The sequence below is a fragment of the Pyxicephalus adspersus genome, chromosome Z (genome assembly GCF_032062135.1).
Source record: "Pyxicephalus adspersus chromosome Z, UCB_Pads_2.0, whole genome shotgun sequence".
Lineage (NCBI taxonomy): Eukaryota > Metazoa > Chordata > Amphibia > Anura > Pyxicephalidae > Pyxicephalus > Pyxicephalus adspersus.
In genome coordinates, this window is record NC_092871.1 from 19,303,452 (window position 1) to 19,328,721 (window position 25,270).

General features: G+C 39.8%; 1 protein-coding gene across 1 annotated transcript in view; it reads right to left on the minus strand.

Moving 5' to 3' along the window:
• LOC140344642 (galectin-4-like) overlaps positions 1–25,270 on the minus strand; it is a 43,009-nt gene that overhangs the window by 5,221 nt on the left and 12,518 nt on the right. Inside the window, exons 3-7 of the mRNA XM_072431964.1 lie at positions 22,113–22,171; positions 7,966–8,054; positions 5,481–5,673; positions 3,705–3,824; positions 817–858 (exon numbers count right to left, since the gene is read on the minus strand). Coding sequence (XP_072288065.1) covers positions 817–858; positions 3,705–3,824; positions 5,481–5,673; positions 7,966–8,054; positions 22,113–22,142 — 474 coding nt within the window. The 5' untranslated portion in view covers positions 22,143–22,171. The remainder of the gene's footprint in view (positions 1–816; positions 859–3,704; positions 3,825–5,480; positions 5,674–7,965; positions 8,055–22,112; positions 22,172–25,270) is intronic.

The window sequence follows — 25,270 nt, forward strand, 5'->3', positions numbered from 1 at the left end:
TTTGCAATATATTAGAAAGCAAGCTAGTTGCTATTAAAGCTCTCAGAATTTTTTACATAAAAGGATAGACAACCCTTTTATTTAAAGTAAAAATGCATTTTGTCTGTGTTTTTTTGAGTGCAACACCCCTTTTACGTCAGGCATCCTGAGAGGCTCTTGGCTGCACCTTTTGCACCTGCCTGAGCATCTTGGGCATGCGCAGAAGGAGCCCTTTCATCAAAAGGTAAAAAATTGGAGATCTCACACATGTGCAGTGAGATCTGAAAGTTTTTTTCCCAATCTACGTCACCCGATCTTGCGCCTGCATCGGGTGACGTAGGAGGAAGAGCCCGGAAGTACAGAAGATGGTGGCGCCTGGCGCGTTGGCCCGAAGACAGATCCCGGGACGACACAGGACCCGATGAAAGAAATCTCCCAACGGATCAACTGCTCTGCGGGATTGAGCAAAGGCTAATATTATAAGGATATTATAACGTGACAATTCTAAAATGCTGGAGCTGTTGACATCACCCCAAGGTAGCAATGCCCAGCAGTAGTCCCAGAGCTTTTACATTTTAAAAAATGTGCATTAAATTGATCACACATATAATCTCATTGCATTTTTTTAAAAAAAAGTGAATGGTTAGATACCGGAGACTTTTTAAAAGAACAGATTTTTCTAAATACACCAAAGTTTTAAAGTTTGTAAAAATACAGTACAGCCTTTATTTTCCATACTGTACTTTATCACTACATTATGCTCACTGTTAAATTCCAGATTCTATAAGTGAAAGAATGTTTTTCAATGCATCCATGACTGCACAGGCATATACTTACTGTACATGCGCTGTATGGTGGAGGTGCAGGAGACATCATCGCCTAAAATTGTAAACAATAGGCATTATTATAGGAAAAAACTCCAAGCAGATATATACAAACCACCTTTCCTTATTAGGGTATTATATGAAAATCATGGTATTTCTTGATATCATTTTTGATCAGCAAAATGTTATATCTGATTTTGTTGCTACATAGCATCTGAAAGTTAAAATCAGGATTCTAATAGGATTGCCTACATTGTAACCATATCTAAAGAACTGTGATACACTACAGACAGCCAATAGCAATGAGAGAGCTTTACATTGGTGTTACCATTGTGGTGTTGGATTCTGGTGATCCAGACAGCAGGGGAGTGTCCCAATCTCTGCAGGACTACAAGATTTGGATGGATGTTATCACGTCTTTATTTTTAAACAGCTATATGGCACTTTAGGTGTGGTTGTATTACAATCATGTGTATTGGCAGATAAAACATTTCTTGTACATTTTAATTTGTGCATTTAGCTATTTGATTTGGAGTTAACTTTTACAGGATATAAACAAAAGCATGTCACAGTTATTTTTTCACATTATTATAATGCTTAGTAATATCTGCAGTAGGCAAAGTGATAAAAAAACTGGTAAAATTACCTAAACAAAACTAAAAAAAAATAAAATAAAAAATAAAAAATGTGTAACCTCTACTGTAACACACTATTTGAAGATAAAGCCCTCAGAACAGATCGGTGCTGGCTGTAGCTTCTAGCACCCCAAAATTGTGGATTTGTTGGCTTGTTTGTTAGTTTTGTTAAAACAAAGAGTACCCTTACATTTTTAGGGATTTTGAAGTGACTTAAAATGTTACCAAATATTTTTTTTTTTTGCTTCATATTTTTATTTAATACATGGATAAAATTTAATGAAGCATATTGTACATGATCAAATACACAAATTTACATCCTATTCCCTCCTATATAATGTGGTTACCCATAGGAACCCAATGTAGCTCAAAAGCTTATGCAAAATCATATTTTTATTTAATACATGGATAAAATTTCATGAAGCATATTGTACATGATCAAATACACAAATTTACATCCTATTCCCTCCTATATAATGTGCTTACCCATAGGAACCCAATGTAGCTCAAAAGCTTATGCACCGACTCTCATAGAACCTTATCTCAACATCTCAACACATTTCACAGAAACAAGTCTGCTTCCTCATGAGTATAGAAGGTAAGTTTTCTTTAGAAAAAAAAAATGCAATATTACAGCTTTACACCTTGCAAAACGGACACTCTTCAATACAGTAGGTAGGCAAAACACAAGATGTTCACCAGATGACTGCTTATACCAGTCCATAAAGTTTATCCAGTATATGTCTTAGGAACTGCCTCATCACTTTCTGTAAACCACAGCTATTAAAAACTGGATAGGAGAAAAAAACACAGACAGATTAATTTTCAGGATATCCTCTGGATATCTGATAGCTGTGTTGTTAACTATGAATATATAAATATATGAAACAACATTTAAAAAAAAAAAAATTTGTAATTTTTTATGCCACTTTAAAATCCCTAACAATGTCAGCTTTACTGATCGAAATGAGAGAAAAAGGCTAGAATGCTTTATAGATGTCTATGGCTGCATTGCATTAGCTCAGTGCTGATGTATGGATAACCCATAGAAAACTGGAAAAAAATCCAGCTAACGGGCTCAATGAGAGCAGATGTTGTGTTAATTTGGTGTAGTATAATTATTAATCTTAAAGCAGACCTAACCTCCAAAATTTTTTTTTTATTAAGTGCAACACCCTTTAAAAAAAAAAAAAAAAAAAGAAGATGCAGAACCTTCGATTGCTGATCTCATGCATGATCAGTGAGATTAGCAATCTTTTTACCCATCTACATCAGCTGATCTCGTACCTGCGTTGTGCGCGGTTGGGTAACGTAGGAAGAGGAAGACGGAAGAAAAGAGAAGAAGATGGCGGCTTTCACTGCACTGGTCCGAAGATGGATACTGGATAATGCGGGACCCAAATGTTTCGCCGGATCAACAGACCTGCCAGATTAACCCCTCTGGCGTTCTAATTGTGTGTGTATTTTCATACGTTACATTGTTTTGCATGGACATTTATTTTACATTGTAGGCTTATAATTCTTAGACATAACTCACCGAAATATGTCCAGTCTTTGATAAATTTAATAATGAAATTTAAATAAATAAAAAAAAATATGGTAAAAAAAGGGTGCAAAAAAATTGTGAAACCTGTTATATAACTGTACAGTAGCATGTAATATATAATATAAGGATTTCTTTGTATTGGATTCAATACAGTTATTTTGTATTGAATCCAATACAAAATTATGTGAATTTCCTGCTGCACCTCCTGCACGTCACTGCATTTGCTGGCTGAAGATCGGAGGAAGAGGACGCTGCCCGAGGACCCCAAAGGAACAGGGTAGGAGGTTTTTTTATTGTTTTTAGCGACCCCGGGTGTGGCTCGGGATTCGCTTGTATTTTTTACCCCGAGCCACACTCGGGAATACCGCTAGGGGGGTTAAAGGCAAGTGTGTTTTTTCCTATTATGGGTTTAGGTCCATTTTAATTTCATAGGAAATGGACAGCAAATGTATAGGAAAGTGTCATCAGGTAGATTAATGTTTAGCTTATTTTCTCCAGTGTACATTTCATTAAATATTGATCTATGCCCACATCCCTGCAGTGAGAAAGAATGCCTGTGACTAATGGATTTTTAAAAAAGAAGAAACGGAGGAAGACATCTTAGATTCTTTTCAGTTATTTTTTAAACCAGAGACAGCCATTTTAGAAGATCAGTAATGGCACACCTCCATACTCCTCTCAGCACAGGTTGTATAACATCAAAGCATTAGTTATACTTACAGGTGACGGGTGGAAGGTGACACACATGAGATTGACGTCGCCATTAACACTAAGGGACTGGATGGTCTGATAAGACAAGCGGTGGCGATATTCTAACAGGAACTGCCCATTCACTGTGACCTGAAGGGTAAAAAAATTACAAAAGCAAATAAATTGAAACTTGGAAAACGGTTATAAAAATTCAAACATTTGGATTTTCCCCAATGCCAGTGACACCCCACTGGTAACCGGCACAAATAGAAGATGAACCTCCACGTTTAACAGGACCGGGACACTAAAAACATTCACAGGTGTGCTAATCCTCACCATTCTATTGGGATAAAGTTTTGGGTTAAGCTATACTTTAATGCAAGGTTACTAATAATGAATGACAGCTAGAAAGAGTACATAGTATAGGTATAAGGGGAAGAGGGGGAAAGAAAGAGGTTTCAGGCTCAGGAGGTTTTTGTGCAAAAATAAATCAAGTGTGTATTTTTCAAGTTACAATTAGTACTTACATCAAAGGTACATATTATTTATTTTATGCTCAATATCTAAATGCCTGTTATTGTCACAGGGTTTAGATACTTTAATCAAGACATAAGACTCCTTTCAATGTCATACAAAGTACATATAAAGATTGAAAACAAGGTAAGAAGGGGAGCTGTTACGGTCGCATGATTCCCAACACATTTCGCCTGTTTTAGGCTTCTTTAGGGGTATAAATTTGCAGAGGTTGTATGATTTGTTTGGTTGGAGTATAGGTAGGGGGGTAAAAGAAGCAGTATTCAAGCTGCATGCAGTTTGATATGTCCAAGCCCAAAGAAAAAGATTGTTTAAATGTTGTCTTAGTAGATTAGGTCCAGTTTTAATATTCATTTATATGTTTTTTGTTTCATATACCCTAAATAGGGGTTTTGTGAGAACCTAGTCAAGTAGGTATAGATCTATTTATCCTAAAGAAAATGGGGAGGGAGGAGGGGAATAAAGATATCCTATCTTATACAGCCAAGAGGGTATAAGATAGGATATCTTTATTCCTCTCCTACCCCTATTTAGGGTATATGAAACAAAAAAACATATATATGAATATTAAAACTGGACCTAATCTACTAGGACAACATATAAACAATCTTTTTGCTTTGGGCTTGGACATATCAAACTACATGCAGCTTGAATACTGCTTCTTTTACCCCCCTAGCTACATTCCAACCAAACAAATCATACAACCTATGCAATTTTTTTCCCCTAAAGAAGCCTATAACAGGCGAAACGCGTTGGGAATCATGCGACCATAACAGGTCCCCTTCTTACCTTGTTTTCAATCTTTATATGTACTTTGTATGACATTGGAAGGAGTCTTGTGTCTAGATTAAAGTATCCAAACCCTGTGACAATAACAGGCATTTGGATATTGAGCTTAAAATAAATAATATGTACCTTTGATGTATGTACTAATTGTAACTTGAAAAATACACACCTGATTTATTTTCGCACAAAAACCCCCTGAGCCTGAAACCTCTTTCTTTCCCCCCCTTCCCCTTATACCTATACTATGAGCTCTAAATAATCAACAAAGAGGTTGGCTCAACACAACCTTTATGAAACAAAGACAAGAACCAACACCAAAAACGAATTAACTAGAAAGAGTAGTGCAGCCACAGGTGTATCACGTAAGTAACCATATTCATAGGAGATCCCCTAATCCCTAAAATATGCAAAACAAATTATCAAAAAAGAGAGTCATAAAATATTATTACTGGTTGAAGATATGCTTCATTCCTTTAGTACACCCACCTGAAATGCATGTCCTAATACGACAATGGTTATATCAAAGAATGCATTCCTTTGGAAGGGCATATGGTGCTTTCTCTCCTCTGAGCCCCAATTTTTGCCCTGCATGGTGTTACACACAATGACGTTCTCATTAAATCGAGGGTTGAAGTGAAATGCAGTGTCATTGTTGAAACAGACAAAGTTTATGGCAAAAAAATTAAAAAAAAAAAAAAAAAAAAAAAAAAAAGATGGTGTTAATAGCTTTACCATAATTGTTTTTCAGATGAAGATAAATCAATTTGATGTTCTGAAGGTGCAAATAAGTTTGCGACACAAAAGTCAGTTCAAGAGTTTTTTGGTTGCATATTTGGCTGTAATTACAGCTGTGAGTTTTTTTGAAGGTTTGCTTATTTTAGGTTTGTGCATCTGTGTGATGTTTTTTTTTTTTTTTGATAGCCACTCCCTATAGTAAAATTGCTTAACTTTTACCAGGATTGGTCGATGTGTCACGCTTGGGGGGACAGGGTCATTAGGGGGTGCTATGGCTTGCATAGAAGTGACATGAGCCCTGGGAAGGGCCAAGGTGCAGAGTCTAAAGCAGTAACCAGGTCTTTTCCAGAGCCTCTGATGGTGAGGATGTTGCGCTGTTGGTTACTGCCAGGTTACGGTCCTTGGGTACACCAAGGTGACAATATAAAACACAGTACCAAATCACAAAGCAGAAGAGTAGTCAAGGGAGGCCAGGGTCAAGGCAGGCAGCAAGCAAGAGAGGTCAGGTCACAAGCTAGGGGTCAAATACCAGGGATCCAAGAAATAGCCACTGGTGACACAGGGGCCACCGCAGACGCAGGAACAAAAGAGACACTGGAAGCAACAGGAGGCACAGGTGACACAGGAATATCCACAGACAGACAGGAACACTAGAACAGCACATGGGAAATGGCTGGGAACCAACAGACTGGACAATGAGGGGTTAACACAGGAGCTGGAGAGAGGAAATGCTTGATTAGACAACAGATGGCCAGGAACTAGCTCAACAGAACTAGGGGCTCTGCACTAATGGAGACTTGTTGTACGAACACTGGGTGCTGTGTATGAGCTAGCCAAATAGCCACGAATGACTAAGGCTATTTCCTGATTTTATTTTAATCTATTTAATACATTTTTGATAGGCTAAAGTTACAGGACAAATATACTATTACAGTCATCTCCCTCATGTGGGCCTACAAACTTTTGCAAAAGAACAATTTACCAAAACAGAAAAAACATTACACAATCCAACAAGCCACCAGTTCCATCTAAAATAGAGTTTAGTCCTAAACCAACTCTAACCAACTCTAGGATGATCCTCACAGTTGTGATTGTCTAGTTTAAGAGAGATTTTCCCCGGATTGTTCAATGAATCGTAGACTGAATCATTACTTATATTGGGGTTTTATTTAGAACTGAAAGACACAGGTGAGAGGCAGTGTAGGGGAGAACACCTTCACAATAGTGATTAGCTCTGAAAGAACTTGTTTTTGTTGAGATATTAGATTAAATGGAACTTTACATCACTCAGGGATCCCAGATTTTTTAAAATTTATCTGAAATGTTGTAAAAAATATGTTTTATTGTACCAAAACTTGCACAGCAATTGTATTTTTACGATCAATTTTTGGGCACAATACAGACTGAAATTTAGTCAACCACCAGTCAAACATTGCATGGAAATCGAAAGCACTTTTTGTGTCTGGCATGCAGATATGACCTTGGTCAAAAGACTGGGCTTATGTCATGCGGGTGATTTAGGGAACAGGGGGGTCAGATGATTACTACTGCAGTCACAAAACAATTTGGGGTCAAGATTGGGGTCGGCTGCCATATCACTCTCATCTCAGGTATAGGTAGTCCCCGGGTTACATACGAGATAGGAACTGTAGGTTTGTTCTTAAGCTGAACTTGTATGTAAGTCGGAACAGATACATTATTTTAATGAATGCAATTAAGACAGATGTTTGTCTCAACATATTATTAGACAGCATGGTGTCAGTTACTGTATAAAATCCTCACTGTGAGCTAATCACAAACAAGGCAAAAAAAATTCCCATCATTATCATTCCTATCATTACCTTTCCTGAGCAAGCTGTGCTTTGATATGCAAAAAAAAAATGCAGAGTTTGTCTTGGTAATTAAAGAGTAACAAGAGTCTGCAGAAAGAGCCCAGTCCTTAAGACGACCCACAACATCAGCTGTGTTTACCAAAATATTTCTCCTACAAGTCATGCAAACCGCCCTCCTCCAAGCCTCCATCTGCACACCAGGGAGCAGGGAAGCCCTGTTTGCATCTAAGAGTCATCCGTATTCAGATGTCCTTTACCCGGGGACTACCTGTATACTTTAACTATTTTTTCCAAATCCCCTTCATTCAGTATGCATTAAAATTGAGCATTTGGATGTAACAATTGGTATAAAAGTATCAGGGTTTTTCCCTGAGAACTTATTTTGCTTTGCACAGTAAACATACGTTTTGGCATGACTGTGGACTTGTCCTTGGAGCGTCACTTTTAATCCATCGGTGATCCCCCCAAGTATGGCACTCTGGAAGGGGACAGCCTGCATGAAAAGGAGAAGTGTTAGAGTTATAAATATATTTAAAATAGAATATATGTTATAGATCATTAAAACAGTTCAGACAAAAAAAAAAAATAATTTTGAGTCTCAATTTTCTGGTTAAGAATTTTAATGCCCTAAATCTAGCTAAAGCTTCCCAAGGAGTAAGCAAATGATCTGCTGTTATTTTACACCTCCTTCTCCCTACTTCCACGTTTGTGAATGGCCAAAAAAGGAATTAGATATCACAACTCTCAAATCTGGTGCCAGTAATGTTAGAATTTATTAGTGAAGCCAAGAGACCTTGAGATTGCTTTGGTAACTGTGCTCTCTATAATATTGGTCTTCAACCTTTTCGGACCTACGGACCACTAAATTCACGCGCATGTGCAGGGAGCAGCATGTCACTCAAAGGAGAAGACACTTCCAGAGTGATGTCATAATGCCAGAACCCGGCCACTGATATGGGAGAGTGGTCCTGCAAAACATATGGGGGTAATGGCCTTGGCTCTAGCCAGTGCGCCCCCCAAGCGGGGTTCGCGGACCACAGGTTGAGGACTGCTGGTCACCGTGCTCTCACGGCCCAGCTGTCAGATGGGCTGGGGATTGGGGACCCCTGCTCTATAAGACCTCCTCAATAGGGGTGGTGCTGGCTCTCAGCCCTGCAGGATAGTTGTCACCCTCCTATGTGAACTTTGGTCAGTTATGCTTTCACCTGATCTGCTGTAGTCAGCACACTTGTTGGTCAACTGATATTCGATCTTTTTTTTAACTCTGCATTTGGGACTTCCTGTAACATTTCGTGCGCAGCTTATCTGTTACAAAAACTGCAAACATCATGGATCTGCTAGCAGGATCAACAGGGAAAAACTAAAATATAGGGCTATAGAGACTATGAAAAACAAAAGCCAATTAATAGCCTGCTACTGCAATTTCTTAGAGCAACACAGTGCACCATAATAAGAAGGGACTGATTTAATAAAGCTATCCAAGGCTATAGAAGATACACTTTTTTCAGTGAATCTGGGTGATCCAGTCCAGAATTGAAAACATTTGCTAACAAATAGCAAATGGCTTAAGAAATCTATTCCCGGTTTGATGAATAACCCAGGTTCACTGATGAAAGATTACCTTCTCCGTCTCTCCTTGAAGTGTTTTAATAAATCAGGATGTGAATGTAAAGAAGGAAAGTGGTGAAGACATAATCTGTTTATGGACTGAATAGACTTGCACACTGAACTGCAACCTATTTCCTTTAGTCTTCCTTTAGTCGAATTCAGTCAATGGGACAGTCAGATGTGACTATGTAACACCCAAAAGCAGAAAGACCAATGAATCCCAGGCTTCATTTCCCAGCATTTCTGCATTACAATAGAAATCCTGTATCTACATGAGAAGGATTAGTAGTGATTTACAGGAAATAGAATACAATCACCCAACCACAATCAGTTAATAGAAAACTAAAAGGCAAAAAAGGTCAGACAGCTGCACGGCTACAGTCAGTATAGTGGGTTTTGGAATGTGTAAAGCTCAGTTTTAATAGTAATACTTTTTTTTTACACCAATCAACGTGATTGCTTTGAGAATTTGTCCTGTAATGTTAGAAAATACAACCATTGTTGGCACTGACTAAGGTTGGCATTATGCCGTCAATCATTTTTTTAAAAAAGAGAAGTGGGTGGCCCATCTTTGGGTTCCCACAGCTATTTCATAACTTAGTGAAATTTAAGGTGATCAGCTGGGGTTACAGAACCACAAGAGTGAACCAGGAAAGATATAGACAAAAAGCATGGGATAAGGAAACCAAAAAAGTAAAAGCGACTAAAGAATATACAAGTAATAGTAAAAAAAATAGTAAAAAAAAAAAATTCAAAGAGAATAAAAATAGGAATGATAGAAATTATAAAAGAAGTGCACCACCCACTAGTAAAACAGAATTCACCGTTTTTAAGCTGATTAGCCAGCGAAAATAGGAAAAAGGGAACAATGGATACAAACTTCCTCAACCGGGCACTAGCACATTCTAAGACAGTGTTTAAAATGGCACAAAAAAGTCTCATTTATTTCCCTACACAGTTTTGATTAAAAGAAAACTTTTAAAACGGTTAATGGATTTTATCTATGTTTGAAGCTGATTTTTCAGAGTTAAAAGAAGGCAGGATTTCTGCCTAAGCCATGCCCTAGAGCAGCAGGCACCAACCTGTGCTCTGTGGACCACTGGTGTCCTGCAAAAAAATGTTGGTGGCTCGCCTGCCAGGGACCATGTAGGTTCAAGCCGGTGGGTGGGTCGTGTCTTTGGACACAACCCACCCACTCTTCCATTGTAGGCTCAGACCAGAGATGGGAGAGTGGGTGGGTTCTGGCATCATGACATCACTCTGGGGGAAGTTTCTTCCCGTTTGGGTGACACACAGCTCCCCGCACACTATTATTATTAATATTGGACGGGATTTATATAGCACCAACATATTACCGAGCGTTGTACATCAAATAGGGGTTGCAAATGACAGACTAATACAAACAGTGATACAGCAAGAGAGGACCCTGCCCCGAAGAGCTTACAATCTAGTAGGTGGGGGAATTTACACACAATAGGAGGGGGATATGTAGTGGTGGGAAGCAGTGATGGTTTCAAAAGACAGAAGAAGATGGGTAGGCAAGTTTGAAAAAATGGGTTTTGAGTGCTCTTTTAGAGCAGAAAGTAGAAGCAAGCCGAATAGGACGAGGAAGACTATTCCAGAGAGTTGGGGCTTTAGAGAAGTCTTGTATCCGTGTGTGTGATGAGGTTATGAGTGAGGAAGTCATTGGTAGGTCATTGGAGGAGTGGAGAGAGCAGCTGGGGGAGTACTTTTTTACCAGGTCAGAAACGTAAGTGGGACAGCAGTCCGTGAAGTCCAAAAGGTAGTCAACCACTGTACTAGAACAGATACAATAGGTGGCACCCAGTTGGCCATCCTTTGTCCTGCTGTCAGCAAATAATAAATTCTCACGTATGCTGGAGGGCTGCAGACTGCCCCTATCCTCTCTGTCCTCAAGCTCAGTTTTTTAAGAGCCTTGATCAAAAAATTTTACATCAATGAGTATTCTTTCAGGGTCAGTAGTATTATTTCAACATCTGTTTTAGATGTTTCTGATATGATTGAAAGTTTACTGACATATGCATTTGACCTGCTTTAAAGGACTTTTACAGTATATACCATAGACTTGTATGGGAATGTAGGACCTATTTAAAGTGAACAAAAACTCAGTCACACACATGCTAACTCACAGCCTGTGTGTTGTCACTAGTTAAATATTGTATGGTGTACCTTTGTTTACAATGAGTCCATGCAAACTGGTATTTTCAGCCTTTCTACCTAGTACTAAAAAGATAGGAGGAATAAATGTGCACCAGTCTTAATTTTTAGAAGGCAATTTGTATGGGAAATGGCTTTCCAAAAAAAAAATATAAAATATCTGTCACTGGAAGAGCTGAAACATTTTAGTTTAATTTCAAGGCAGTGTTTGCCAACCTTTTTGGTTCCGCCGACCACTAAAATCACCAGCTGCATGCGCGGGGAGCCAGGTGTCGATCAAAGAGGGAGAAACCTCTCCCATAGTGGCATTATCGTGACATAGCCCCGCCCACTCTCCCAACGCAGATTTGGGCCTGCGATGGGAGAGTGGGCGGGTTATATTTAGGGACACAGCCTGCCCACTTTCCTAAGCCTGGGACTTGTACGGGGACGTGTCCGAGGCTCTGGCTGGTGCATCCCCCCAGCAAGGTCCTTCCCCTGACCCCGCTCAGGGGCGCACCGGCTGGAGCAGCGGACCTCCCAAAATTTCTCGCGGACCACCGGTTGGCGACCGCTGCTTTAAGGTGAACTAAAAGGTAATATTTTAGTTGTTGGATGGTGTGTAGAAGTGTAAAATTCCATGATCTGTTTCTGCCTTGATAAAGGGGACCACTGCACCCCTGATATAGTGTCAGTATGGAACCACAGTAAAAGGATTTTAAAAGAACCTTGAATGCTGACTTTTTAGTCATTTTGATTTGTAATAAATCACCGTTGTCGTGCACCACACACTTGTTTATGGAGGGAGGAGTATGTGCAGGATAGTATGAGGATAGGAATACATTTTTGCTGCTGTCTGTACTTTAGGCTGTGTACACACATTCAATTTTTGTTGCTGGAAACAATTTTTTGTGATCAACTCCAGCAACAAAAGAGTAACAGATGAATGAAGGAGCACTGTACAGACAGCTCCATTCTGTTCTATGCAGAGGGGAGGATGAGAATGAGCTAAGAGCACCCCGTTGTGCTCTTCTCTATTGACTTGTACAGCAAGTACTTGTTCGTGGATCTTTCAGCACGGATCTATGAATGATGTTGGGTAACTTCTGTACACATGTCCGATTCTCACCCGAGATGAACCCAACTGTTCATATCAGGCAACAATCTTCTGACATGTGTAAATTGCCTTACTTAGGGAGACTGGCCCTCCCTGTTTATCCTGGCTTTTTATTACCAGGTTATCAAGTGATAGAAAAAAACTGAATTTACCAAATCAGAACAGAAGGTGATGAAAAATCTTCCAATTGAAGGCAAATTTTCCAGCTACTGACTTCTACAGAGAGATTGTCTTAGGGTTAAAGTTACAATTTGTAAGGGTAAATGTTATGTTATAAAGGTTTTAAGATCAGGGACACGTCCACCAAGTTTAATGTTGAAATATGTTTTAATAAACCCTTTTTGCCCCAGTACCATGTTAAAATGGCACAGGATACAAAGTTATTCCGGTTTTAGCCCAGTTGTGGTGCAAGCTAGAAGTGCCTGTTGTCTGTGAGCGTTAGTATCTAGCATTGACCTCAGCCACTGGTATGATAATTTAATGGACTAGAGATTTTGAATGACAGCATTCCATAGGAGTGATTGTAGAATGAAGACACAATGTTTCCATGTGGAAGCAAAGCAATGTCATGGAATCTGAAGCAGAGCTTTTCCAGCATCTCCCTGCAGCAGCTAATCATGGCTATTATTATTATTATTATTATTAAAAAGGGATTTATATAGTGCCAACATATTACACATCAGTGTGCATTAAATAGGGTATAGTGATCTATTGCTGGCTGAATGCAGAACACATTCCAAGGACATGATGTCAAATTAAACCTCTCATCCCCAAGGTGTAAAGAGCGCCCCCATGTCTTTTGCAATAACCATAAAATTACCAACTAAATTTATTATAAAAAGCATTTATGTTTTTGTACAACCTGATCAAACCACCTCTATTCACATATTGTCAAGCTAATTACATTAAGTTCAGTTTATCTTTCCTTATAAATATTAATAAACCCCATGCTTTTGTATTAAATCCCTCTGTATTCAAATCCTACAGGTTCTATATCAGCAACATACTAAATCTTAAATACAGATATATACCTAAAACAATACATCCTTAAAAGGTGACTACATATCACTAACATTATTTAATAAATTAGTACAGATATAAAAAATTGAAGTGTAAAATTAGAAGATATCGTGGACAAATTTTATTCCATTTGGTCACCTTGTATCAACACCTGCCAATCCCGCATTTATCCAAATGTATCCATATTTCCTCCCCATGAATCTTAATTCCTCCTAACAATATTCTCCTGAAGGTAAGACAAATATTGGTAATTCTTGCATTCCACAATATGCATATTCTTACAGTATATTTAAAGATAATGAACTCAGGAATAAAATGTCTTTCTTATAACTTATGTGATTGTATATGTATCAACTTTCCAATGCTTGTATTAGATCAGTTTTCTTCCACTTATTCTGTAAAATGAAATATATATCTATTCTATTTGTAACGCCTCTAAATACAATAAATTTGTTTGAAAAAAAAAAAATAAGTGTAAAGAAAATTTACATACATTCCAATGACATTATGTACAGGCATGTTATATATGCTTATGATACCGAGTTAGATTTGTTGTTAATGTGTTTTTTTAGGTATTATAGGCAGGACTTGGGAGTTGGAGGTCAGAAACAACTGTTGTGTAATTGCAGTTGGCAAAAACGTATAGACTTTGACTACACAGCCCTGATTAATTATTAGCACTGCATCAAGGACTTGTTATTAAGGTGTAAGGGATCCTTCTTTCTCAGGGCAGCTACAACATTTATTTTGTGACTCCCCACCCACCTAAAAAAATGTTGCTGCTCTAAATTAAACTGGGGTCTAACACTTACACTGAGGTCTAATGCTCTGCATAGTTCCAAGAATAAAATCTCCATACACTTAATATACATATTCAACGCACCAGTCATGTGAAAACCAAGCGTGTGTTAACTTTGAACACATAATCAGGTGCGAAAATAATAGGTTAAGAGGAATTTGCTTCACAGATGATTAGATAATTGACATGAATAGTCAGTCAACGTATTAGAGCTGATTTAATACAGTATAATAGACTGTTCACATAGCAAAGCGAATTATCTTATTACAAGAGATATTTCCCTTAGCATAGTAAATAAGATGAAGTTGTGTGGGTATAGGTAACATGCGATCACTGCTCTGATGCAGAGTTTTTGTATCCTATGGGCTATTTTGGGTCAGTGACTTTTATGTGTTTAAATATTTGGAGATCCAGTGTATTTCAGGGTTCCCTGAACATAGTGCCTTAGTTGTACATATTGAAAAAATTAAATGGTTCTAGCTTCATATTTCTCCCTAATAGAGTCAAAGGATCGTATACCACACAGCGTCACCATGTCTTAGACTCAATGAAAACCATTCTCATCCCACCACTCAAAACACCTGGGGTTATCATAGCCCAGTAGGAAGGCAGGGTTCCATCTAAGTGTAACTAGTGGTGTATGTGGAGACATCCAACTGCTCAAATACTTAACGGAATCCCACATCCATTAGGAGTGTTTGATAATAGGATCTATAACATGACTACACCAACGTGGATGTGTCCAAAGTAAAGTATCAATAGCCATGGTTGATACCAAAGATGCCTCCATAGTGACACACAGGGGTGCCTGCTTGGCAGCATGGTAAGCTTTCAATGGGGCTAGTTGAGCGGCCTGGTAATAAGTAATGAATATTAGGGACCGAGAGGCCACTATGAGTCTTTGGGTAATATAGAATTCGTTTGGCCACTCTGGGCCTACTGTTTTCCCAAATGAACTTGAGAAATAGTTGCTGTAGAGACCAGAGCAAGAAGTACGAAACATTCGTAGTTAGCATTCTAAATAGATATAGGAGTTTCGGCAATGCAGTCATTTTAGGGGGGGCTATCCTCCTAAACCAAGAGATTTGGTACCTTTTCCAGGTCTCCAGCATCTTGGTGACTGACTTCAGAATATTAACATAATTCACAGTAAACATTTCCCCATAGGTTGCTGACAGATGAATACCTAAGTATGGAAGACTATGGTCCTCCCACTGATATGTTAACATAGTCTTGACCAGGGCCTTAAGACGCTCCGGTAAAGAAATGATGAGGACTTTGCTTCCTCCTCCCAGATTTCAGCTTCTAGAGTTGCATGCAAGGCATCTGAAACAGGTGGAAGAGGTATTGATTCGAGGAAAGATTCCAACTTACCGAGTGGTCCCACCTCCTTAGCAGCATATAAGGAACAAAGACGCCTCTGGAATTCTTCCAGAATTTTGAATGGGTGACTAGTAGGGCCAAAACCCAAAATGTTAAGCCTATAGGGTTTGTGCTGTTTATCCTGTAAACGCAATCTATTGGCTAAGAGTGTAAATGCTCTGTTACCCCTGGAATAAAATTTGTTGACGACCCAGCGGAGGTGTTTCTCAGCGTGGTTATTCAGGCACAGTCCCAATTCAGTGAGGGCTGCTTCCATTTGTTTCTTAAGGGCCTCTGAAAGGGAACGCTTGACCTGGTCAAGCAGAGAACTATATTTTGCTTCCAAATTCATGGTCTTTGCCAATCTTTGCTTTTTTTTATGTGAGGCTAGTTGTAAAGGTTTGCCTCTGATGACCGCCTTATGGGCATTCCAGAGTGTTGCAGCTCCACTCTCAGGTGTATCATTGCAGAAATAATAATTCCGGAGATGTTGCTGGATCATAGCACCCACCTCTGGGTCACCTAATAAAGCTTCATTTACTGACCCCCCATTCAGTCGGGGTTTGTCATATATAGAGGAGAGTGATAAGATCACAGCATCATGGTCAGACCACGAGATTGGTGCAATTTTACATTCTTGTACTTGGGGAAGCAAGAGGGTTGAAAGATATGGTCAATCCTAGTCCAGACATTGTGAGGAAAAGAAGAACTCCGGGGGGTGTAGTTCCCTCCAGCTATCTACTAAATTATGTTGCTGCAAGATCTTTGCAAATGGGCTGGGAACTGACCTATGGAGTTCCAGCTTTGGCGGGGCTCGAAGCTGTCTTCTGTCTAAAGTGAGGTGTATATTTAAATTAGAATCACCAAATAACAACAATGTGCCTTTTTGATGTTGTTGTATTTCTGTCAGCAGGCTGCAGACAAAGGGAAGTTGCCTGGAGTTGGGAGCATAATAGGAAACTATGGTTATCTGCACAACTGCCCTACCAAAATAGGATACCGACCATTAGGGTCTTTGATTTCTTGATCACAGGTGAACGTAAAGGAACGCCTAAAGCCAATTAGGATCCCCTTCAGTGACCACCCCCCAAGAGATGCCAAGCTCAATGTAAATATGACCAATCTCAGAGAGCACCAAGTGCACCACAGACACAATAACAGTAAAGTAATCTAAAGTTAACACCCAAAAACATAATTCCTGAAAATCGCAGAATCTTCTGACCATATATTTTAGCACAAAAAAAGAGGCTAATGAGCATGTAGAAGAGGTAGGAAGGGGGCAAGCCCCCAAAAGCCTGAGTCTATCATGTTTGCCGTGAATGTCAACCATGGCTCCTGGTAGGTAAGAGCAAAGCCTCAGGGATTTGCTTCTGTGATTGCACGGGGGGGGGGGGGGTGGTCGGGGGAGTTCATCATGCTGTCGCCTTCGGAGGCAGAAGCTGGAGAGTGATGATTGAGGAGACATCCTACCCTCAGATGCACGCCAGGCCCTCTGCTGGGAATTAGGAGGGTCAGGCAAGGAAAAACCCAGGTCATGGAAACATTTATCCACTTCCTCCAGAGTGGCCACTATGTAGGTGATATCTTTGAAGATGAAAGATGATTTGAATGGGAACCCCCATCTGTATTTTATGTGATGGCGTTGCAGCTCTAATAGCCATGGTTTAAGTGCCTGCCTTTTCTGGATGGTGGAGGGAGCCAGATCCGAAAATATTTAATAATCATGGCCCTGGAAGTGTAGTGGAGCTTTGTCACGAGCCGCCCGCATTAGGCACTCTTTAGTTTGGTAATAGTGGAACGCTATCATAATGTCACGTGGCAGGCCCTTAGGTTGGCGTTTGGTGAGGGTTCTGTGGATACAATCCATCTCCAATCGGTCTTTAGGGATGTCTGGCGCCAACTCCTGTAATAATGCAGTAACCATGGAGTTTAGATCCACTATCGATTCAGGCAGCCCCCCTATCCTTATATTAGCGTGGCATGCCCTGTTATCCATGTCCTCCAGTTTATAATGAAGAGCTTGGATGTCAGATTTCAGGGAGTCAATATCCTCCTCATGGCCTTCCAGGACACTAGTACTATCATTCATGCGCCCATCTAGCGGCGATGTACGGTGGTAAAGCTCCCTAATATCCTGTGAAAAATGATCCACCAACTTCTTAAACTGTGCATTCAGGGCTTGGTGCTACATGCATTTTACCCAAGAGTTCTGGAACCTCAGGGGGTTCAGGCTACACTGGCACTGGGGATGGAGGGGGGGGAAGGGGAGCCCTGGAGGGAGATTTCTGACTCACTGTGCTGAGGACCTGAAGCCAGGCTGTTCTCTGGGCTGCCAGGCGCCATCTTGGCTGTAACACGCTGCAAAACTGCAGCTCTCTCCTGTCACGCTGTCCGTCTTTTATGTTGCCGGGAGCGATGTTCACAAGAAGCTGTGGTGCAGAAAAGGCAGTGGTGCGCTCGGTGTTCGTGGCGATGTAGAGCGGCTATCTCTCAGGCGGAGCGGTGCTCAATCAGGCAGCTGCCATCACCGAGCGCTAGGCATGCGCACCGGGAAAGTTGGTTTTAAAGGTTTTGGAATCCTATACCTTGCCAAGCTTGAAGCTAGGACCCCAAGGATAGGATCACGCAGGAGCTCTAGATTCAGGACTAGGACTTAAGAGTAAAGCTCACTCTCTGCTTTTGAGGTATTATTCCCTTTAAATCTGTATGCAAATGTAAATTGTGTTTGGACTTTACATTGCTGCAAATTAGTGGACTGTATGCTGAAATGCTTTGCTACTCTCACCCTCTCTTCTTTTTGTTTTGGAAAAAAAAAAAAAAATTCTACAAGCTTGTGTGAGTTTCTGAAGTCACCCCACAAGTAGGAACCTGTGTACAAATATCAGCTCCTATGGGGGGGGAGTGCTACAAAGGTTAAAAAAGTAACTGTCAGCAGCACCAATAAGCTTACACGATTTAGAGTACAAATCACTGATGTATTAAATCCTGTTTAATAATAATGTCTACTCTATAAATAAAAAGTCCTTAAAGTAAGAACAAAAATATAATATATTGCAGTGTATCAGTCCTTAGATTTGATGGCGAAATAGATTTCTTCCTTAAGACATGTTTGCTCTTTATTCCTGGCCAGGTAATCTGGCCAGTAACACACCTGAGTAAGGGTGGCTACACCCACTGTACTGTATCTATGGAGGAGGAATGTAGCCACCCTTGGACAGCAGCTCCATTGCAGAGGAAAAGGTTAGATCTGCGTTACTCAACCAAGTTCCGTAGAACCATAGGATTCCTCAAGAGGTTTCTAGGGGTTCTTTGAGCAATAAGGATTTTTTACTTCTCAGGTCAGATTAACTGAAACCAATAATCTTTTTCATTATCATCAAGGGCAGACTTCCCACTGGGCAGCAATGTAAGATTTATTCATCCCACTAGCACACTGTACTGTGAATATAGTATTTATAGCAGTGGTTCCCTAAAGACCTGAAAATTATTTCAAGCATTCCCCAATGTTAAAAGTTTCAGAAACACACATGAACAGATGGACTAGTCAATTTAGATGGCATTTAAGTGATGAACAAAATGAAGCTCAGCTCCAGATAACACATTTAAAACAACAGGTTGTTATATTTCCTTTTGGCATAACAGTTTCAACTAAATTGACCTGACCTTTCAAGCCCATCCCGAAATATTAAATGTTTTTTCTCAATTTTCTGCTAGTTTTGCAGCTAGGTCTACAAGAGGAAGTACATTTTGTTAATAATTTTCAGACTGAACTTTAAACCTAAATAATTTGCACTGTCTACAGGGAACTAAGATCAGGAGAGATCTAAATACAATACCATTCATTCAGAGACCACCTTATCTAGATATCAGGGCCAGATCTTAGCTAGTCAGTTTCCCATACGTCTTATTATTGAAATATCAGTGTCAGAATTTATTTCTACTAGAACATTAGAGAACAACAAAACCCTTTCCCTTACAAAGTTTAGCCATTCAGCCTTCCATTGCTCCTTAATAATTGATCCCTGTAAAGCTATCCATACAAAATATGCATTTACACTGCATTATTGCAAAGGATTAGATTAAATCAAAAACATCAAATTCGTCAAAAATCAATCATAAAAAAATGTTGCAATCATTTTTTTTAGACTGAAAGCTAAATAAAAAATAGTCCAGGCAAGGTTTTTTTGTCATCTGGTTACCTTTGCATTGAAATCAAAAGCACAGTTTGCATCATGATCAATCTTTCGACTGAAGATAATAATGATCACAAACGGAATACTTGTTGATCACAAAGATCAATTTACATTCATTGTACGTATGATCATCAAAATTGCATAGGGCTCCATTTATAAAACAGGGAATCAATTACTGCCATTGAAACACTTTAACCTGGCAGATTTCCATGAGGGAATTTGTTTCCCTTTTTTTATAGAGACCATAGTGTATGCTTAGCATAAAAAACTGGTAACACATGTAATAGCTTTATTTATTTATATATATGTGCAGGTCAGGATAAAAGGACAAAAAACACGTCCAACACCCAGTGAAGTAGTAGCAAAGATCACAAGATATCTTTCTTCTGCATGATCTGAAAGGTAAATATTAGGGTTGGTTGTTTGCATTTTTTGAGGTCACCACCATATGTTTATAGCATTGAATGACATTTACTGTACAAAGTACAGAAGTAATAATGAATTGATTACTTTCTTGATTGCTTTAAACAACCATTTATTGTAAAGCACAGGCAGGCAGCTGGAACAGGGGCTTTAGTCAAGGTGGAGGGAATTATGGACAGTTCCAAATATAGTCACTTTGGCCCCTTAGGAGTCTGTGGCTCTGGTCGGTGCACCCCCAAGCAGGGTCAGGAGAAGGACCCCACTGGGGGGGACGCACTAGCCAGAGCCATGGACCATGTCCCCCGAGCAGTTCCTAGGCTCAGGGAGTCGGGCGGGCTGTGCCCCTGGACACAACCCGCCCACTCTCCCATTGCAGGCTCAGATCTGTGATGGGAGAGTGGGTGGGGTTATGTCATAATGACTTCACTCTGGGCACTCCCCCTTTGAGGGACACCCGGCATGCGCGGTCGGGGGTCAGTGATTTTAGTGGTCCGCGGAACCGAAAAAGTTGGCGACCACTGTTCTAGAAAGCTGATAAAGAAGAAATTTACCTTTCAGCATGACAATGACCCCAAGCATACATCCAAATCAACAAAAGAATGGCTTCACCAGGAGGAAGTTTTAGAATGACCCAACCAGGACCCAGACCTAAATCCAATAGAAAATCTGTGGGATGACCTAAGAGGGCTATGTACAAGAGATGCCCTCACAATCTGACAGATTTGGAGCACTTTTACAAGGAAGAGTGGGCAAATATTGACAAGTCAAGATGTACCATGCTGATACACTACTCAAGAAGTATGAAATCTGTAATTAAATCAAATCATCCTTCAACAAATTATTAGTTCAAAGGTGTGCACGCTTATGCACCCAGCTTATCATGCCTTTTTATATTTTTCCCAGAAATCAAAACAGATTTGTTTGCACTGTATAGGTTATAGGTCATAATAAACGAGGGAAAAGTTTTGAAACTATTTATTGTGTTTTTTATATCCCAGAAACCTGGCACTAAAACAGGGGTTTGTTCATTTTTTCGATCTTATGTATCTGGATCACTGTCCCTTATAAAACACTGTCATTCAAATCTATGTCATTGCTAATAACTCATCTTGAATAAAGAATGATCTGGTAAACAAGCATTTAGCTTTTACATTAATTTTAATTATTTTTTTTCTAGTATGTTGCTGTCACCTGATATAAATGCTTTTCTGTTTCAGCTTTACTTTTTCCTATGTCACATGTGCAACTAGATTATATTGTAAAACATTTCAAAATAGAAAATCATAAATTTTAACACTTTATATTTACAATGTACAACCCCGCATCCTGACTTGTTGGGTTTAATAATCTTACATCAGTGCAGTTTTACTTAGGGTAAAAACTCCATAATATTGGAACAAATTGGCTATTTTTTTCTTCCATTTTTGCAAGTAGTTGCTTGGGGCAGCATTGCCATTCGTTTTTTCAGATGCTACATGTAACGTCCAGGTATGGTTTGTTGCCTCAGCCACCTCTATAAACTTGAAATAAAATTGATCTTTATCGCTTTTGCCAGAGGTTTTAATTTAAAAAATGAGGCACTTTGCTAAGCTTTTGCAACCACTTGACAAAAACCAATACCTTAAAAACGCCCAGCGGTTACATCCTTAAATCGCAATCATTTTTAACTGTGAACCTGAATTTACAGCTGCATAGCACAGCAGAAAATTACACCTTCAGGCAATACTGGCAAGGAAGAGACTCACATTTACTCACAGTTCCAGTTTGATTAACATTTTTTAAAATGTTTACAAACATACTAAAGGTTTACTAAAAAAAAAAAAAAAAACAGTAAATATTAATTAGTTAAAAATATATTAGTCAGCAACTTACTGGATTGTAAATGGGAGCAAAGCCTGCCATCTGGTCTGTGTGCTGCTGCCTCTGTGACCCTGGGAGTGAGAAATGAATTTAGTTTCGTTTTCCTGGAGAAGAGGAAATTATATACAGTAGGGGTGGAACCTTTCTGAGGTTATACAAATATTCAAGAATCCCTTTCCATCTGTACAGAAAATAACATGCATATATATATTGTAGATTGTAAGCTCTTTTGGCCAGGGTCCTCTCCTTTTCCTGTGTCACAGTCTTTATCTTTGTATCATTTGGATGAAAAAAATCATGTGTCATTGTGATTGCGTCACTGAAGTTACATACACATCGGATTTACGTTTTTGGAAATGATCTTTTGTGTGTTTCCAATGACGCTACAATAAACATGCATACAGTATTGGTTCTTTGTATGATGGAGGGAGAGGACAAGCAAGAGGCTGCCTGCTGTGTCCTCCTCCATAGGAAATGACAGTCAAAATCTTTCATAGATCTCAAGTGTATGCGTGAGATCGGCAATTTTTTTCCTATTGATGAAAAGGCTCCTTCTGCGCATGCCCAACATGCTCGGGCATGTGGAGAAGGAGCAGCCAAGAGCCTCCCGGGATGCGTGACGTAGGTCTGCGCTCCCATTTTTTCTTGATCGCCTAGGCAATCAAGAATTAAGGGGGTGGAGTTGCACTTAAAAACACTAACAAGTAGTTAGTCAGAAGCAGGTGACTACTGAGAGACAGGAATCAGGCTAGGTGCCGGAAAGTGAGACAGAAGTGTGATCAAACAAGCCAGAGGTCAAGGCAGGCGTCAAAAGCAGGAGTAGTCAAGGGGCAAAACAGTCGGTACGCAGGAGAAACAGCAACTGGAGAAGCAGACAGGAGTAGCTGGACCCTGGAAACGGAGCCTTAGGGAGCTCTTTGTTCGAGCAACTTCCAATTGCCAGTCACTTCCTTTCTTAGAGGAGCTCATGTGGCAGATTGGAGTTACATGACCAGCAAGTACGAGAACTCACCACCAGAGGGAGTGCTGGAGTAGAGGCAGCTCAAATGCAGTTTAAACTTCCGCCAGCGGATAAGATGCTTCTGTGAAATCCCCGGGTTCTCTGGGGTAAAGGGGCAGCTATCAGAGGATCACATGATTGAGACCAGGAAGTGACCTACGGACAGGATTCCAGAACAGGGCTGCTGCTACTGCTGGCTGCAGAGGAATGTAAGGTGGGCGACACAGACAATAACACAGATCCTCTGATCCTGCGGGCATCTGTGACAGGCTTATTGGAAGGAATCACACTCCCAAGTGCTAAGAACCTATGAACAGTAATGTTTTAGATTCCCAACATATTTCCTTAATTAAAACTTATAGTACTGATTGATATCAAATCAAACACATGGGAGTTTGCAGAGTAATAAATATTTATATGGGCTGTAAGCGGTTATCACCACCTTTAAATGTGTCTGGGAAGGTAGATAAGCATAGGAAGGCATGTGGTTTCAAGCCTGGAGAAACAGAAAGTACTGAAAAGTGTTATCACTGTTCAGTTATTCATTATCAGTTCAAAGTCATAACTAAACATGCCCGCTTTTTACAAAAACGTATTATCTTAGCATTATTCACCATTTCCTCCTATGGAACTTTTTTGAAAAAGTTTTTCAAATGCAAAAGATTTCATTTTCTCTTTTTTGGGAGCTTATACAAGTTTTATGAAGGCTAGATGTCACATATCCCTGCAGGACCAGAGTCACCCACCTTGAACTCCCCTGCTGCCAGCGCCATCTCTGCTCACTTCCTGGTCCAGGTCATGCCAGTATGCTGCTCCCCCAGAGGACTAGAGTGTTCCACAGATGCGCCCCCTCCTGCTGGTGGAGATGTGAACCCCACCTACCTCTAGTCTCCAGCACCCCCTCTGGTGGTAGGGTAGAATGGCTCCCATCCATCCCCTGACCTTCCCTAAAAAAAAAAAAAAAAAACTGGCAACAGGAAGTTAGGCTCTGTTTCCAGCTCTTATTGTCTGCGTCTCCAGTTCCCAATTTCTTGTGTACGACTCTGACTTTGACTACTCCTGCTTGCCCTAACCTCTGGCCTATTTGACCATGCTTCTATCTTTCTCTCTCCTGATTCCTATCTGTCAGCAGTCACTTGCCTCTGGGTGCACAGGGGCCACAACCCCAGTTGCCCCCAGTGCAACATCCTCACCTCTAGAGGCTCTGGAGAAGACCGGGCAGCTGCTTAGACTCTGCCCCTACGCACATCTCTGCCAGCTGAGTTGGTGACACGGAGGGTCCACCATCCAGCCCTGTGGCACTGCGACACTAGAATTCCTTTTTAGGATCACTAAGAAATCCTGTTATCACTAATGAAGTCATCTCACATTACAACTATCATGGCCTCTCTCCCCTGATGGCACACCTGTTCCGTTAGAGGAAGCTGTGTGGTCCTTATAGACTAGATATAAAATCTCCTGTACATCGCCTCTTCTTGATTAGGTATATAGCGATTCTACACTTCTCTGATACTTCAGAAGAAATGGACCTGTTATCAGCAAAACACATTGAGTATAGAATATGAAACAAGTTTATGTCACATTATAAGAGATGATGATAAAAAGTAGACACACAATTTACATTATTAGCAGCTAAATTGTTGTCTTATGTAGTTGCACAACTCTGGTTTTATGAACAAAATAAATATGTATTTTTATTAATGGATGATTTATGAGCTTTTTTTTTGATGCCTTAAAAATCCTGCTTTTTGGTATTAGTTCTACATATTTGCATCTGTTGAACCTCTCTTTAAAAAATGCATGCACATACACAAACAGTAAATTTAATTGTATAATAAAGGGGGGCACGATGGCTCAGTGACTAGCACTGTGGCTCTTGCAGCACTAGGGTCCCAAGTTTGAATCCTGGCCAGTACATTTTATCCAGGAACTTTGGTTTTCTATATCCAAAAAAAAAAAATGTTTTTTTGGATTCAGTTTTCTTTCCTCCAAAAGAAAAAAAACTGCCATTAGATTTTGTTAATGACAAATGAGTTTACTAGGGACAGATTTGTAGGACAGTATATAAGGTAACACCAAGAATATACAGTTAGGTCCATAAAAATTTGGACAGAGACAACTTTTTTATAATTTTGGTTCTGTACATTACCACAATTAATTTTAAATGAAA